General features: G+C 32.2%; 2 protein-coding genes across 2 annotated transcripts; both read right to left on the bottom strand.

The window, feature by feature from the left end:
* Window positions 1-507: 507 nt before the first annotated feature.
* On the bottom strand, window positions 508-6,561 carry LOC135949059 (uncharacterized). The gene is made up of 5 exons (XM_065498518.1): window positions 5,636-6,561; window positions 5,326-5,576; window positions 1,359-1,505; window positions 1,027-1,292; window positions 508-960 (listed from the first exon to the last, which is right to left on the bottom strand). Exons 1-5 carry the CDS (start codon window positions 6,413-6,415, stop codon window positions 674-676), a joined length of 1,731 nt encoding a protein of 576 aa, XP_065354590.1. The 5' UTR covers window positions 6,416-6,561; the 3' UTR covers window positions 508-673.
* A 4,269-nt stretch (window positions 6,562-10,830) lies between these two features.
* LOC135949058 (uncharacterized) lies at window positions 10,831-16,101 on the bottom strand. The gene is made up of 6 exons (XM_065498517.1): window positions 15,876-16,101; window positions 15,195-15,808; window positions 12,581-12,834; window positions 11,547-11,693; window positions 11,207-11,475; window positions 10,831-11,150 (listed from the first exon to the last, which is right to left on the bottom strand). Exons 1-6 carry the CDS (start codon window positions 16,045-16,047, stop codon window positions 10,831-10,833), a joined length of 1,776 nt encoding a protein of 591 aa, XP_065354589.1. The 5' UTR covers window positions 16,048-16,101.
* Between the last annotated feature and the right edge of the window lie 1,615 nt (window positions 16,102-17,716).

Below are 17,716 nucleotides of genomic sequence, written 5' to 3'. Positions count from 1 at the left end.
CGAAGAGCACCGAATACTTCTATCAGAAAAGCAGCTCGTAAATATAAATGCTCCGATTTTTATTGTGCGCAGAGCCAAAGCTAATGAAGGGTTGAAGTCGTATAAAGTTCATAAAGTTCCAGAACCCAGTTCGGTAAAGAATTTAGAAGCAAAAGAACGAGCGAAAACAATTTTGTACCAAGGGATGCAAATCCACCCAACTGTCCAGAACTTCGGCCTTTGGATAGGTAGCGTAAATACACCACCTCTTCGAAAAAGGTAAAGGAAGTAACTATAAATATATGCCAATATTTTAATGTTTAATGAATTTGAATAAATTTACGTATTTTTAACTTAAAAAAGGTATAAGTTTTTTTGGCTCACTCTATAATTTTGGGGACAAAATTGGTTACTTCAATTTGTAAATGGGGATTTTTTTGGAGACATAAGTCTGAGTGTTATCTGTTTATCATCTATGGTTCCCAATTTTATCTAAATGAATATATAAAACTTTGTTTAAATTTTCTCCATTAAATTTATTAATTGAAATTTACACAAGACTTAAATTAAAACTGGTAAATATGTTCTAAATACTTTTAGTATTTAAAGACAAGTAAATATATTAAATGAGACAGAATTTAAATAAAATACAAAAAGAATATGTATTTCCTTTATACACTACCTATTTAAAAACTCACTCATCCTTTTTTACACAATCCTCAACCAAACGAGCACTGGCCAATTTGATTTGTCGACGATTTAAGATTTTCTGATAAGATTTCACTTCCTCGATCAAATCTATTTCATTGTTTATTTTAAAACGCGAATCTTGAATATCTTGTGAGTCATTGTCCCTGTAATTTAACATTTCACTGCAATACGAATTCTTAAGAATACTAATCGAGTTGCGTGACAAATCGCTGCCAAAGGCATTCAATAAAAGCTTAAGTTTCGATTTCACTATATTGAACAATTGGGATACTAATGGTGAAAAAAATAATAAAAAAAATTAAAAATGTTAAAAGAAATAAAAACAAAATTACATACCATTCTCTTCGAAAGGATCCGGAGCAAACACTTTTGTTGTTAACATTTCATATTTTAGCAGTGGTAATTTCAGATAATCTACGGGATATTTAAGTTTTGGTATTCTTCTGGGACCCACATGTCTCATGATATCATGCAGATTCCACAGAGAATAACGCAACAGCACAAAACAATCTGAATGACTTTTAATGTGGGCCAAGGTTTTCTCTTGAAATTCATCCTCCATTCTGATGGCTTCCTTAAGTTCTTTGATCTTTTCCAAACGCCTTTTAATTAAAACAAATAGTTTTGTTACATAATAACCGAATTTATTTAAAATTTATGAATCTTACGCGATTCCATCTTCGGCTAAATTGTTAATCAAAACCCCTTGCAGTACTGAGGCACATTTCATTTTGGTTTCCAATACCTCATGACCCAATATATCGTTCTCTATTTTTGAATTCAACTTTAAATTGTTTTTCATCTGATATTTAATTCTAAAATTATGAAATGTAAATGAGTGGATTAATGGATTAATCTTGGAATTGTAAAAGTTTCTAAACCACTGTGCCAACAAACTGAATGTTGGCACAGTGCACTATAGGAAAATTTCCCCATTTGTTGGCCATAATTAATTACAGCCAAACGGCTGGACCGATTTAAATAATTTTTTTGGATTCGAATTTTTGAAGACTCTTAAAAGGAGGGAGGGACCATTAAAACTTTTCCATACACTGAAAAAAAAATTCAAAGATAAAAATAAAATTAACTAAAAATTTCTTCCAAACTGTGTTTACCGGGTTGTATGTTTCTTCTATTTTGTTTTTTGAGTGTAAACTAACTTTTGATAATAAAACAAACTTAGTTATGTTTAAAATTTTAATTTATTCATCAATTTGATTTTCTAATTCTAAATTATCAACCATATTTAAAAAACAAGGGTTCAAAAGAACGATCGATTCTATTTCTTCATTTTCACTTTCCGATTGCTCTTCATCTGTTTGGTAATTTTCCAAAGAAATAGGATAAGATTTCAGCATATTAATTACTTCTGTAGGAAGCTTTAATTTCATCTGTTTTTTAATCCGTTTGTTCAGAGAAATACTGGAAATGAAAGGATCAGATGTATCCAATGCTGTATTAAAAACGTCGGTCAAATTATTCACACGCCTGCTTTTTCGTGCATGCAACAATCTATCAGATTTATATATTTTATGACGCCGAAGCATCCAACGGGAAGCACAGTTGATTCAATAATTTGCCTTGAATGCACAAAACATTCGTGACTGCTCCTATAAACATTGATTTAGATTTTCTGAACAATCACTTCATCAATATGTGACAAGAAATATGCATGTATAGCGGCTCTTTTTTATTTTCACCATATTTCTCATGCCATACATTAAATAATTCTGAGTTTTTCACACTGTATTTACCTGAAAAAATGAGTTTTTTGAAAAAGTATGCAAATATATGCAGCTGAAATATGAAAAATTCTGTAGGTAATTGACTGTCCTAAAGAACTGTTATGATGTTATAACTAACATCTGCTAACATTTTTTTGTAAGTCCAAATAAAATTCAGTTTCATAATTTTATTATTTCATCGTAAGGTCACTTTAATTTTTCCAATTTAATCGGTCTAATAGCCGAGTTCACCAAGATTTCTCTACATATTAATAAAGTACTCACTTTCAACATTATTTTCCATTTTTTAATTTTTAAAAACTCTATATATTTAATATGAAAACTTTTATTAGAAATTGTATCAAAATTTGCTGCACTCAATCGTTATATAAAAACTTATTTAGAAATCGAACATAAAACAACTGATAAAGGGACAAATAATCAACTTTTTTGCAAAATTTAAAAATATATGTTTACTTTGTTATATTTTTATTTATACTAAAGCATAAAAAATGTATTTTTCAAAAATTTAAATTTTACATTTTGGCCAAGAAATGGGGAAAATTTCCTATAGTGCAGTGGTTTAGAAACTTTTTTTTTGGAAATAATTCGGTATCTTGGGAACTATTGGAGATATTGTTACGCAATTTCATATGGTTTGAGTTGAGGTGTTTTCGAATTGATTCACAGTTGTACAGCCTCAAACCGCTAAAGGGAGCCACTGCGTGGCCCCTCAAAGTTGGTCACCTCGGGTATTTTTTTTTTTAAAATCGCTAAAAATCCATTTATGATCCGAATGAGCTGAAATTTTGAATATAATATAGTCATTGAGAAGATCTATAAAAAATACGATTGCAAGTGTAGGTTATCTCTATTAGTTGAAGAGATATTCAGGTTTATTGATTTATTTTTTTAATTTTGCTCGATCATTTTATGGTTTTTTAGATATGGCGGGCCTACGGAGGTTCGAAAATCATTTTTAAAATATATGATATACATATATTGGCGATAAAATTCTAAATAAAATAAAAACAACTTGCTGACAGTTATCTCTTCCCTATAAAAAGTTATACGCATCCAAAGTTGGAACTTGTAAAAAGGGCCGTATTTTTTACGTTTTGTCTTTTGTAGAAAAAAATTTTCTTTGGGACTATATAGAATTTTTATATGATCCCGAAAGATAACTTAATGCAAAAGCGAGTAAAGTAAAATTTGGCTCACTTAAGCGGACATATCACCTATCCAAACTTGGCCAATTTAAAAAAAAAAAAATTCGGTTTCAGTAAAAAATTCTAAAAAGGCAAAGCACTAATCCACAAAAAAGTTCCATATTTGTATAACCCCATATGTTTCTTAAATATTGACTGAGTGTTTTTACTATCACACGTTAACAACGTCACAGTAGGCACTTTTCAAAAAAAAAAACTCAGTTTTTGGAAAACTTCAGCTATCAGTCTTATTTCTGTATGAATAGGTAAGTCAACAAACAAAATTGTCGAATTAGGGATGATACTAATCCACATGAGACCTAAGAGCGTCCATTCAATCCCGAACAAGTCCATATTTCTTTGAGAATGACGTTGGTCAACAGCGAGCGCTATATGTCTATGATTACCAACTTCTCTTGGCCTGAATTGGATGATATGGAAACCAACGTCATGTGGTTTCAACAGAACAGTTCTACGTGCCACACAGCTCATGCCAGATTGGACATTCAGCACGAGCGATTTGATGTCATGGTCATCTCACATGGAAGTGATGCGAACTAGCCACCGAAATCGTGCGATTTGACACAATCCACAGCTAAAACCCAACATTACACATGTCATCGGTCAAATTCTTCCCAATTCATAGGCCAGAGTCATGGAAATTTTCGAATACTGCGGTCATTTGCACCATATTATATTCCATACATAACAGCATCCATTGGCCTTTCAAAACGAACACAAAATTTCAATGATATCTCCCACACAATTTGTTTTATTTAAATTTTCTTATGAAAGACTCTATATTTTGATAAGAGAAATATTCAGTATAAGCCCGAAAGTATTAAAGTTGGGCTAAGAATAATTCCATAATCTGGTCCTTTGGCGAAACCAGAAAAGTAATCTGCTTCGGTATCTAAGTTACGATCTTTATCCAACCATCGCCGATCAATATTTTAACTCATGCAGAAGTGGACTGCATAGAGTCGTGTTCATAATACCCATGCAAGCAGGAAAATACTAAGGGTGTGTTCCGATTCCTCCTCATCCTCATCATGATGCGAGGAAATGTAATGAGCACGTATGAAGCAGTGCTCTGTTAACACAATTACAGAAACCCTAAAAATGTCCACCAGAGCCACTGATTTTCTTTAGTCATAAAGGAGCTATAGCAGCTTCAAAGTTGAGCATGTATCCATTATCCAGCTTTATAGACGATCCAGCTTTATAGACGACAGCATGAATGCGGAATTCCAACTAACCAGTCTGGTTTCAGTATTTTCAAGTCCGTTATCTGTCCAATGTCGTTATCCAGTATCGCTGTCCTAATACTCGAAAAAACAGGCCAAATACATAGAATTCGTACCACCTTTTCCTCCTCATAATTAGAAGTATTATAGAAATCATTAAAAGGTAGATTCAATCAAACATTTTGGTTAATAACTCTGATCTACTATCAGGCCTTCAACAGACATAGCTAGATCGATTTAGAATTTTATAAGGACCCCCGAATATATATACTTTTTGTTTCTACGACCAATATTTCGATATTCTCATCTTTTTCGTTTTGGGTATAAAAAGGATAACTGAATCAATTAAACATTTAATAGAGGCAAAGTTTTATAAAACTGAGACCAAGTTTTATAAATCTGTCTTTATAAAAATGTTTGACCATTCTACAAATTAAAAAACTTAACTCAACATACCTCGGATAAATATCTTTCTCCTGCGAACATAATGTGGCAATTTTTATTTTCTTAATAACCTCTTCAATTTCTTCAAATTTAGCCTTCAAATCAAGCATACTTCTCGTCTCCCTTACATAACGTCTTACCCTGTAGGCAATATCCTGATGTTGTTTATGTTCTCTCTGATAGATTTTAGAGCTGATTTTACGGAAATTTGAACACTGCTGTATACTCATACGACTACTTTTACGAGCTTTGTCATCCATAAGCTAAATCACAATCAAACAATTAAAATCTTTAAAAATTGGTTCACAATCCTACTACTTACTCTATATTGATCACCCAATTCCTTGAAGCGCGCTAGAGCGGGAGAACCCAAATGCAGAATATGTTTTATGAATTCTGACTGATCCTTAATATCGCTATCCAGAGAATGTAATATGGGTTCATAGAATATTTCATCGTGGCGCAGTATTTGTATAATTCTTTTGTAAGTGGAATTTATGGCCATCACAGCTTTCAAACGCATTTCTGAATTACCCAACTTACGCTCCAATTCGTAGCTCATGGACTCCTCCTCCAACTTAAATTCATTTTCATAAGTTATGTGATTCTCTACACTGCCTCGTTCCAGTAATTTCTGGTCATAGATATTTTTTAATTTCTCCAAGCGACTTTCCAAACGATCACGTTCTTTGCGCATTACAAATGTACGTTGATTGATATTATCTACTACCAAGTGTAGGGGCATTTTCTGGTACAAACGCTGCATATGGCGATGATCCTTGAGTATATTTCTAACCTCTTGAGGATCTCCATCCTGTAGAAGTTTCAAATGTGAACGACCATCTCGACATTGTTTCTGCAGCGAGTGATAAGTTTTAACCGACTGTTTCTGTTTTACTTTCTTTTCCAAACGATTGAAATGATTGTGTTTTTTCAACAGCATTCCCATCTTTTGAAACTCTTGCGTCAATGAATCTGGTGTCCAGCGTTCATCGATCATCATATGCTGTTTTAGGAAAGCTTTGCCGAAAAACCCATGATGCTGCACCGGTTGTGGACGTATGGGCTTTGGTGTTAACAACAGTTTTTCTTTTACTCTCATTTTGGTGTTTTTTCTGCAATTTTTTTAAGTCTCTTGCATCCAAATATTTTTCCAAATTTAGCCAAAATCTTTAATTATTCTTTTTATAAAAAATTATAAAAAAAGTATAAAAAATTATTGTAAAAAAAAATATAAAAAATTCGCTTTCAAACAACTTCAATTATCATTTGTATGAAAAATATTGAACTTTAATTTGTCAATATTCAGTTGATTGTAAAAATTCTAATGAGAGTTGCATTTTTGGGAATAATGCTGATAAACTATTTTCATTTAAATGATAAATAAATTTCTTTTTTTTGGAAAGAAAATCTAGCCCTTTTGCAAGTAAACTGTTTCAGAAATACATTATATTATATTATCAACAAGTAGTACAATTTTAAAATGAGTTTATATTGAGCGTAAATAAACCAGTCCAATACGACAAAGAAGCAAATAAGCCTATCGGTCCACTGTGTTTCCAAAATCAAATCTTGGTGAACAAAATTATTTGGTGGCGTTTATATATGGATTTGGGGGTGTCTGAATAAAACAATATATATTCTGTAAATATATGTATACAAAAACTAAAAAAATTAATAGAAAATATACATTCGGTTTCAATAAACAATTTGACAATAGCAAAAAAACAATCAGAGTCAAATTCATTTCATACTACAAGCTAATTGGGAGCCTAGTTTTCGCTGCAATTTTAGCCTAAAACAATAAAAATATGTAAGTTTAAACTATTATTTTTGTCTTTAAAATGTTGTAATATGACTTTCACATAGTAAAATTTTATTATTTTTTTCTACTCAAATCATCTTGAAAAAAAGTTTCAAGGGTTTTTATGTTTTCAGTCGTGGTAGCTATTCTCGTGGAATTACCCATATGTCCAAATTTATATTAATATCATTATATGTATGTATATAAATTATTTAGGGTCAATTATGGACCGACGTACAGATGAACGGACATAGCTAGATCGTCTTAGAATCTCACGAGGCTCTTAAATGAAAGGGCTCCTGTCAACAGGCATCTGTCAGTTGACTCCTGTCAAAATTTTAACAAGCTGCTTTATTTAGTTTGTGTTTGAAAGCCACAGAACGTTCGAACGCAACGATATCACAGTGATACAAAATCGAACTTTCCAAAAGCAAATGAAAGTTGATGTTTTTCATAACAAAACCCACAAGGTTTTTTTTTAGTTTAGTGCTAAATTTATTTTACACGCATTTTGGTGATTTTGGAACGCTGCACAGTGGTTTCCCTTATATGAACAAGCGGTCAATAATCAATATCTTCAAAACTAAAAAAGGTAGGGTCTTCAAAATTTATCACCTCATAGCATGCCCGAAAAACTTAAAGTCCGCAAATTTTTTAGAAAAAATATTAACAACTTTAGCCACAGTAGCCCTTTGATTTTTCAAGGGTTAATTGGCTTTTAGATTTGTTTTATGAATTTTTGAAATAAAATATTTCAGTATGAAAATTCGTTTGTTTTAAACAATTTTAGTTAATTTTTATTCCATTTTAATTCATTTGAATTATACACTGAAAAAAAAAACTAAATTAAAAAGTTATACAAAGTTATATGCGCGATATTTTTCGGGTATGTTGCAATCTAAACTGTTTTATATGCTTATTTTTCGCTTCAGCATCTTCCTCCGACAATTCACCTATTGACACTACTACATGCTTGCTTACCTCAGCTCCATGGATCAGATTTTTATGTACCGATGCAAAAATAAGACGGCGCACAGAGGGATTTTGGTGTCAAAAAGTCAATTTTTCAAACACTTAATTTCAACAATCAAATGATGCAGTTTTGTAGAGAAATGTTTAAAGATGAAATGTACAATTATTTTATTTTTAAAAAAGTCCATGCTAGTAAAGTCCTTGTAAGGGTGTTAAGCAAACATTTACTTATATTTTCACGCAATTCTGTGGTTTATATACATTTACCTTTAACATATTTGAAAAATATAACATTTCCACATCAATAAAAAAAAATTATGGGGATACCATAACAGTTAAGAAGATATGCCCAAATCTATAAGTCTAATAATTATTGTATTTTTGATTTTCCTTGGAGAAAAAAAATGTAGCCCCACTTTCCCCCAAGCTCTTTTTTTAATAAAATGAAAGGTGGGAGTGTCTTGTTTCGATTAATAAAAATAATTGTTTTCGGAAGTTTTCGGGACAGGATGAAAACTAAAAATTTTTTGTCGAATAATAAACGAAATATCCAAAAAATTCTAATCTATGAATGAGTTTCGTGGGCGGTGGGCGTGACCGATTTTATTGAAACTCAGCATGTTCCTTTTTGGTTTCAATAAATGTATGTACCAAATTTCTAGACTTTTGCTTGGATATAAACAATTTTATGCGAAAAAATCAATTTGGATTGTATGGGCAGTGGGCGTTGGGCGTGGACGATTTTGATAAAATTTCATTTTTTTCTTAACTTAGTCCATATAATTCTCTGTGCCAAATATCAGCGCTCTACGACCACAGCTTATAATTTTTGCAAAAAAAATGTATGAAGCCATCCCTCTGTGGGGCGAGTTAGGATATTAAAGATTACAAGCCCATCCGCAAATTTCCGCAACTAACTTCAGCACTTTTATTATCTTAAGAATCTGATAAATACAATGAAAAAAAACCCTACGGGGGAATATTGGGAGAACACATCTAAAACTTTAAGTAAACATAATGAAGTTATACAAAAAAGTAACAAATATATAGGTTAACTAAAACATTAATTTCACAAGAATTACAACACAAGTTAGTTTTATTATTTTCTAAAGATAAAATAAATACCTTTAACTTCAAAATTCATTGAAAATAATTTAATTTTGTAGACTACAGCAATTGCAAGACCGTTTTGAAGTGCACGTTTGCAAATCCAGCGTTCAGCTGCACTTTGCAAATGAATATTTGCTCATGCTTTTAATTTTATTTTTAAAAAGTCCCGTTAGATTTGCAGCAAAAACCGGTTTGCCATTTAAAAGATTGGATATCTAAGAGACAATTTTTATGCATTTTGTCTAAATATTTTGTCATCGTTTTATTTATTTTTGGCCTATGGGCGGATCCACTGTGCGCTGCAGCGCTGAAAATTTAATTTTCAAATGCGGATATCTCCTAAGCTATAAGAGCTAATTGATAGCTACGAAAACGAAGAAATAGTATAATTTATAAAATTGACCATACTCGAGGTGTCCTACTTTGGGGACCCTTGGCCCAGCTCCTGGTGGGCTCATGAGGCCCAGATTCAAAACTTAAACTCGACAACACTTCCCCTTTGAGCATGTGAAATTTCATCCAAATCGAAGTAAGGGTTTAGAAGTTACAGATTTATTTCCCTCTTTTTTTTCTCATACCACTGTGCGCTGTTTAACAAGTTTAACAAAATGAGGTAAAACGTCTTGTGGTTACATTTTACTTAACTCTCAATGAGCATTTAAAAATCTATGGACTCAAACTTGCGCCACTTAAATATTTTGGTAGAAGACTACCTAGTAGGGCACATGCGAAGTAGCGGAATCTTTGAGAACTTATCTACCACACTAGATGTTACTGATTCTTAACGCCACTCTCATCTGCGCTGTAGTGTGTTTAAGAAGGAGATTAATGGGCTTTATGATTTTTTTGATGTCGGATATCTAGACTAAACTTAGAGCCTTAACTCTTTTTAGTTAAGATCGAATGTTATTATGAACTGCGTTACATCTTTGAATAAACTGGGTACTTGGTAATGAGGGTCATGCTGGAAACGAACGGGCGGTTATTTAGCTAAAAAAGAGACTTCTCATTCGTGCTTGGGTTGAATCATAATTCGCCTGAAAATGGAGTAACTTAGCTCTGCTCAGGCAGGACAAATAAGTCTTTATTTTGTCCGGAGGAAAATCCCAAAAGTTGCAGTCGATCGGAAAGAGCGATCTCAAATTCTTTTCGAGACTTAGTACCGGGCATTATGGTCTTATAGATAGATCTTTAAGCAACCTTTAATTTGATAACTTATATGGTCAAGATCAACAAGATCTTTGGTAAAAATGGAAACATTGATATAGGAATTTATACATAAATAACAGACAATCCAATTTTTCACACAAAAATACAGCAATTCATATATCTGATACAACAACAAAATACATTCAGCCCAATTATGAATAAAATTCATTCATAAAATTCAAATTCATCCATTTTTCCTATTCAAATTCAATGTTAAAAAAACGAAAAGGAAATTGGGCTGATTGACTAGCAAATTTGTCTAAAAATTTGATATAAATGCATTAAGAAGGTTCTCAATCCCTTCGAAATTTAAACTGAATAAAAGACCTCCTCTTTTTTATAAAAAATATATTTATGTAAAAAACACTCTTAAGAATATATATTAGTATAAAAATCATACAAAATGATTCAAATACTCTCCACTAATCTTCCTTTTTCGAAAGTTCTTCCACTACCTTGGCACTCTGCAATTTGATTTGTTTACGATTCGGTACATTATGAATAGTTTTGGAATCTTCGAATAAGTCATCTTCCGGCTGCAAAGGTTTCTGTTCGATGTCTTCTTCTTGTTGCTCTTCAAATTCCTTGCTGGTCAAGAAATTAGCATGATACTCCTCCCATAACTCTGCAAGCGTTTGAGGTGGCAGGGTTTCAGTTTTAGAGGGCATTTTACCAGTCAGTGTAGTAAAGCCCCTCATTAAAGTGCGTAGTTTCTTTTCGACAGATGTTAATATTAATTTAGCTGAAGAATCGAGATTTTAATTAGTAACAAAATTAATTTAATTTAAATGTTCTTACTATCCTCCTCAAATAACTCGGGTGCACAGGCTCGCATTGTCAGCATTTCAAATTTCAATAAAGGCAACTTTAAATATGAACTAGGATATTTGATGTGATAAACTTTGGATGGGCGGTCAACATATCTTAAAATATCAGATAAATTCCAAAGTGTATATCTCAATATGACAAAGACATCTGCCCGATTTTTTATGTGCCGCAAAGTGTCTTCTTCTATGATATCCTGGGCTTTTATTTGTTCTTCTAGTGTTTTAATGTGCAATAAACGTCTGAAATTATGTTTAATTAATTTTTATGCTTTTTATCATGATACAACAATTAATTTTTACTTGAAACTTACTTTTCTTCCTGTTCAGAGAAATTATGCAAGAGAATACTTTCCCGCTCTGCTGCCACCTTCTCTTTAAAGGTCAGGAACTCATGATGTATTTGGCCAATATCATTTTGTTTAATCAATTTGAAATTACTCTCTACTTGAGATTGTATTCTGTTATTATAATTATAGAAGAAATAATTAGTTTTAATTAAAACAAGTAAGAGAGCTATATTCGGATGTGCCGAATCTTATATACCCTTCACCAAATTATAAAAACAAAAATTTCTTTTTTTTCCAAAGTTGTTTTTTTCGAATTATAATTTTAAATTTTAAAATTTTTTTTTCTTGTTGAAAAAAAAATTTGGTTTAAAAAATATTTTTCCGATTTTGACCCATTGTAGGTCCAACTTACTATGGTCTTATATACGTCGTTGCAAAGGTCTTTGAAATATCTATCATTAGATATCCATAATGTCTATATTAATGACTTAGTAATCCAGATATAGGTCAAAAATCGAGGTTGTCCTGTTTTTTTCCTCATATCTCAGCTATTTGTGGACCGATTTTGCTGATTTTATATAGGAAACTTCTCGAAAGCATGTCTGACAGAATTATTGAAGATTTGGATCCCGAATATATCTGGGGTCTTCAGAAAATTGATTTCAACGGACAGACAGACGGACATGGCTTAATCGACTCCGCTATCTGTAAGGACCTTGAATATATATACTTTATAGGGTTGGAAAATTATATTGTGGAAATTACAAACGGAATGACAAACCCTTCTCACGAAAGTGAAGGGTATAAAAACATATCTTATAATTGGATGAAATTTAATCTAGTTATTTTTATTACAGAGGCTAAAATCGTTTAGTTTAATATTCAGCATTTCCTAAAGTTATCAGACTTTCGAACTGCAATGTATTGAGCATACAACATTTGCTTTTTCAAGTCGATTTACTGAGAATGTTCCGAAGATTTCGATTCTCAGTTGAAAACTCCGAAGCTAGCTTAAGCAGTTTCTCAAATATACACTAAACTTTGACTTTCATCCTTACCTCGGAAAAATTTCCTTGGCCTTTGAACACAGTGTTGCCATTTTAATTTGTTTTATCACGGACTCAATGTCTTCCAGTTGATTTTTCAATTTCAACATACTTTTCGTTTCGCGTGTATAGCGTTTGCTGATATTCACCACCAGATCAGCCGGTTTAGAAGTTTTCGCTTGCATTTGTTTTGGGGCGATTCTTTTGAAACCGGCCACAGTTTGAATTTTAAGTTGAGCACTTTTGCGTGATTTTTCTTCCAAAAGCTGAAAAAAATAACATGGTTATTGCGAAAAGAACTGTTTCCATAATTAACACTTAATCGTCCTCAACTTGTCTACAATATGGGATTTTTTATGGTAAATTGAGAAATCTAGCTTATCTAATTTTATTCTAACGTTAAAAAATCCTTAGTATTTTTCAAGGTGAATTTTTTATAAGGTGAGAGCGATTTTACAACAAGTACAAAAATTTACAAAAACTACATGGAATTTGCTTTTGAGAGATCGAAGGTGCTTAGCGGTGACAGTAGAGTATCCAGCTCTATTGACTCACTGGAACATCGTCGCAATGTGGGCTGTGTCACACTATGAAAAAGTGAAATTTTTTTGAAGGACTGAGTTTTAAAAGTGGAGAATTTTTGAATCTAATTGAGATATTGACTTGAAATTTTTTTTGGTAAACCAAAAATTAACTTATCTAAACAAAGGAAATTAGTGCGGAATAAATGTGGATCAAATTGCAATCTTATTAAAATTTTGATACAAATAAATACAAAAAAATTTTGATATAAAGAAACTCAATAAATATGTAAATGTAATAAAATCTTTATTTATTAACAAAACACAATGCAATTTTTAACGTTTTTTTAACTTGTTATAAATAAATAACAAAATGTAAAAAACCTTGTCAAATGGTCAATTCCTAAAAATTGGAGCGAAAATCCCAAAAATTATATTTTTTACAATTTTGCCCATAGGGTCCACATTTCCTTTAGGACTGAGAAAATACTTTGGGGATAAATAGGGAACGTATGAAGGTTTCCAAATCTGCTTTCCGTTGTCTGATCCCAGCGTTGGAATTTTAGAACATGTAGCCCAATATTGAAATTTTGATAAAAAAATAGGCCAATTTCCGAAGGGCGTAAGACCGACAAATTCGAAAAATAGAACATAATTTTTATACCAAAATGTTTTCCGAAAAGATACCTTACAGAAATATATAAACTTGTTATATGTTCTTAAAGAAAGTTTTTTTTTTAATAAAAAAAGAGTTAAGTCACCTTTTCGCCTAAGAAACTGCAAAATTCTATTTTTTGAATTTTTAAAGGTACCCTACTTTGAGTTCCCATAGGCCGCCCGTATTGCATTTGTAGAACCAATTTTAATATATCTTAAACTCAAATACTCCTTGGCTATGTCCACGACCAGGCGTTTAGAAATGCCAGATTTATTTCATGAATAATTTGCGATTGATTATTACATTGAGGTCCTCAATAAAAGTCAAAAAGTTTATCGATTGTATTAAAAAATATGTTAAATCAGAAAATAACCATTTCGATCCTTTAGGGATATTGAAAAGAATTGACCAAACATCTTGTAATAATTTGTTCCATGATCTGTTCTCATAGAAAACTCTTTTATTAATATTAGATTTTGTATGAATTGACAATATCTAATGAGAAAGTGACAGGTCCCCCTTCATATAACGTATCACTACGAAAACCGTTCTCCATCAACCAGTATCATGACTCTTTTTCATCTAGAGGAATTTAAGAATATTCTACACAGTTCAGAGTTTATACTGGTTTGTCTAAAGTGTACGAAGAAAATCTTATTACATAAGTCGAATAACATTTACAGGTTGGCTTTAATTGCGACACCCATATTTGGAGAAATTTAAATATAAGTCTAACTGCTTATCTTTTAAAGCCAGTTAATTATTCAGCAGATTTCCTATTTTATACTCCGATTTTAAGTTGCAAACTCGTTTTGCTCCTACTGAGATTATCTTACATACGAATGTTACTATCTTAAAATCCCTGTTACCTGGATTCCTCATGGGAACAGACGGCAGCTTTACTAAAAATAGTACCGAAACATTGGTTCCCTTATCTCAACATCCTTTGATGGTTGTAGGACAATCATAAATGACTCTGAATCAAAAAAACTTTGCAGATTTACAAATCCACGTTAACTATTTAGAGGAAACTGATTTGGCATCCTCAGAAGTAGTCTTGAATCAGGATATATGCCGAAACAAGGAGGAAGGGTTTCTTAAAGCGGGAAATATAAATAACATTATCACAAATTACTGTAGATCAATCAGTCTGTCATCGCTTTTTATTGAAAACACAGAAAAGTCAGGAGTATTCCCCTAGAAGGGATTGACAATCTCAATATACCCCCATCCTTTTGGTGGTGGGTATAATAAACTTTTTATTATAATTTCAATCGAAACCGCGTTTTTCTATTTCTTAGGTTTTTTTGCAAACTATTAAAAGGAGTACGTTCAATTTACCTTTAATTATAATAATAATCTTAATCTCCTGATCCAATGGATACATTTAAGAAGCTAGTAATTATATATTTGGAAGCTAGTTAGTGATTATTAGTTGTAAACTCACCCTATACTCCTCATTTAATTTCTTAAATTTCGCCAATGCCGGTATCCCCAAATACAATATATGTTTTATGAAATTCGACTGATCGTCAATATCCTTGGAAAGTGAACGCAAAATTGGTTCATAGAATATTTCATCATGCCTCAAAACTTGTAAGACTTTACGATATGTGGCATTTATCGTCTTAATGGCTCTCAAACGTATATTGGAATTTTCGACTTTCTTTAGAAATTCACGCAACTTAATTTCCTCCTCCAAAACAAACTCATCTTCGTACTTAATGCGATTTTCTATACTGGCCCGTTCTATTAATTTTATTTCGTAGTTTCGCTTTAATTGCTGCAGACGATGTTCTAAACGATCACGTTCCTTGCGCATGACAAACGTACGCTGATTGATGATGTCCACCACTAAATTGACAGGCATTTTCTGATATAAACGTTGCATATCTTTGTGATTGAGCAGATAGTTGCGTATGGCCACCACATTGTTGCCATGCAGAATGTTTTGCAATTTGGTGCGACCATTGCGGCACTGGGTGCGTAAGTTGCGGGCGGATTTATACAGTTGCTTGCGATAGGCCTTGTTTTCCAAGTTCTTGAAGAGCAAACGTTTGCCTGAGGATTTTATTGAAATAGAAGATCAAATTTTGAATATTTTATTTGACAATTTTATGTTTCCTACTTAATAAATTAGCCATTCCATGAAATTCATCTATTAATGCTCCCGTAGACCATCTCTGATCTATGACCATGTGCTGGTTTACAAATGTGGAACCAAATAGACCATGATGTCGTATGGCCGTAGGATGTACTGGCCGTGGTGCCAATAAGTCTTTAGTTTGCTGATCTTTCATATTGTGTAGGTTCAGAGATTACTTATTCAAAGTCTGTTATTTAAAGAAAGGGAATTGTTTTTCTTTGGCTATTAAAAAAATATCTGCTGTTCTGCAATATAAAATATTTGAATGACAATTTAAAAAAAATCTTTTACAAATTCAGTGTAGTAAAATGTGTATATTTAAATACTTATATAATTATAATTTGTTTAATACAGAATAATAATTGAAACTCAATTAGGTCATTGCTTAAGCAATTAGCATTAGAAGAAGATAAAAGTTCCATTAAGGCTGCCTTTGTGGGTTCACAATTATTTAGAATCATATAATTTTAAATAATGTTTAATTTTGGATTTTCACCCATTGAGGATCATCTAAGAAAATTCAGATAGTACCTTTACATCTCTCTTTATGGTACCATTCGAAGGACAACAGCGTCATTCATAAATAAAAGATATTGGAAAAGTACCTTTAGACGAAAAAAGTACCAATTTTCATCCACACTCCCTTGAACGTCAGTCAAGCATGAATTTTCATCCTTTGTAACGTAGTTTTGTAGTTGGCTGAGGTAGTTCAGTCGGGTCTATGCTCGAGGATTAACGAACAACTCCAATATTACGGATTCTTCTGGACTTCAATACTCATCGACAGTACGATGTATTGGTACTATTGGTACTAGTACTATAATTTCTTAGATACTTAGACTATAATAGAAATAAATTAACTTAACAGTTAGCCCTGTAGAACAGTTGGTCGAAACCTCTGTCTTGAATAGTTGACCGAAATCTCTGTATTGAATGTTGGCCGAAGCATCTGTTTTGACGACCGATATCTCTATATTGAACAGACGATTGAAGTGTCTGTATTGAACAGTTGGCCGAAGCCTCTTTTTGAACATACATATGATCGAATTCTCTGTATTAGGCAGACGACCGAAATCTCAGTATTGAAAAGTTGACGGAAGCCTCTGTCGTGAACAGACAAATGAAGTCTCTGTATTGAACAGCCGACCGATGTCGCTGGTACAATCGGCACTCGATATAAGTCCGAGTTCCGAAAACAAAATGGATTGACCGATTTGTATCTGTCAACTCTGATAAATTAAAATCAAAGATTTATGGCAAATTATGTCTCATAGAAAACATGGTTGTGGTAAACAGAATCTAAGTGCAAGATATTATGATAAGATTTATAATTGTATTCCAAACAAATTATGATATTATTAGTATTATAGAATATTTAGTATAATAGACGGGTACTCTAAAAACTCAACATTTGGACTTTAATAGCAAGAGAGTTTAAGAAATGCACAAAAATAAATCAAAAATTGAAAATTATTTCTCAAACTGTTAGAAGGGCAAATGAGTCTTGGTGGATACAGATGGATACAGATCAATTTTAAAAAAAGTTATGAATCCATACACTGAGGGAAATATGTTCCTAGTATTGGAGATTCCAGCACGACAATGACCTCAGACGCACCTCTAGGGTTGTAACCGTGTGGTTACAATCCAATGAATAACAAGTAAGAGTTTATATTCATCTGTGCCGTATACCCACCGACAATATGTCACAATAGAATATTTTTCTTATATGGGGGGTAGGGTCAATTATGGACCGATCCTCACAAAAGTTGGTAGAAAGATATAAAACTTGTTTATTATGAATCAATTATGAATGTTCAAGT

Source organism: Calliphora vicina, chromosome 1 (assembly GCF_958450345.1).
Source record: "Calliphora vicina chromosome 1, idCalVici1.1, whole genome shotgun sequence".
Taxonomy (NCBI): Eukaryota; Metazoa; Arthropoda; class Insecta; order Diptera; family Calliphoridae; genus Calliphora; species Calliphora vicina.
The sequence above is the reverse complement of the archived record's forward strand: the minus strand, read 5'-3'. Positions and strand labels throughout refer to the sequence as shown.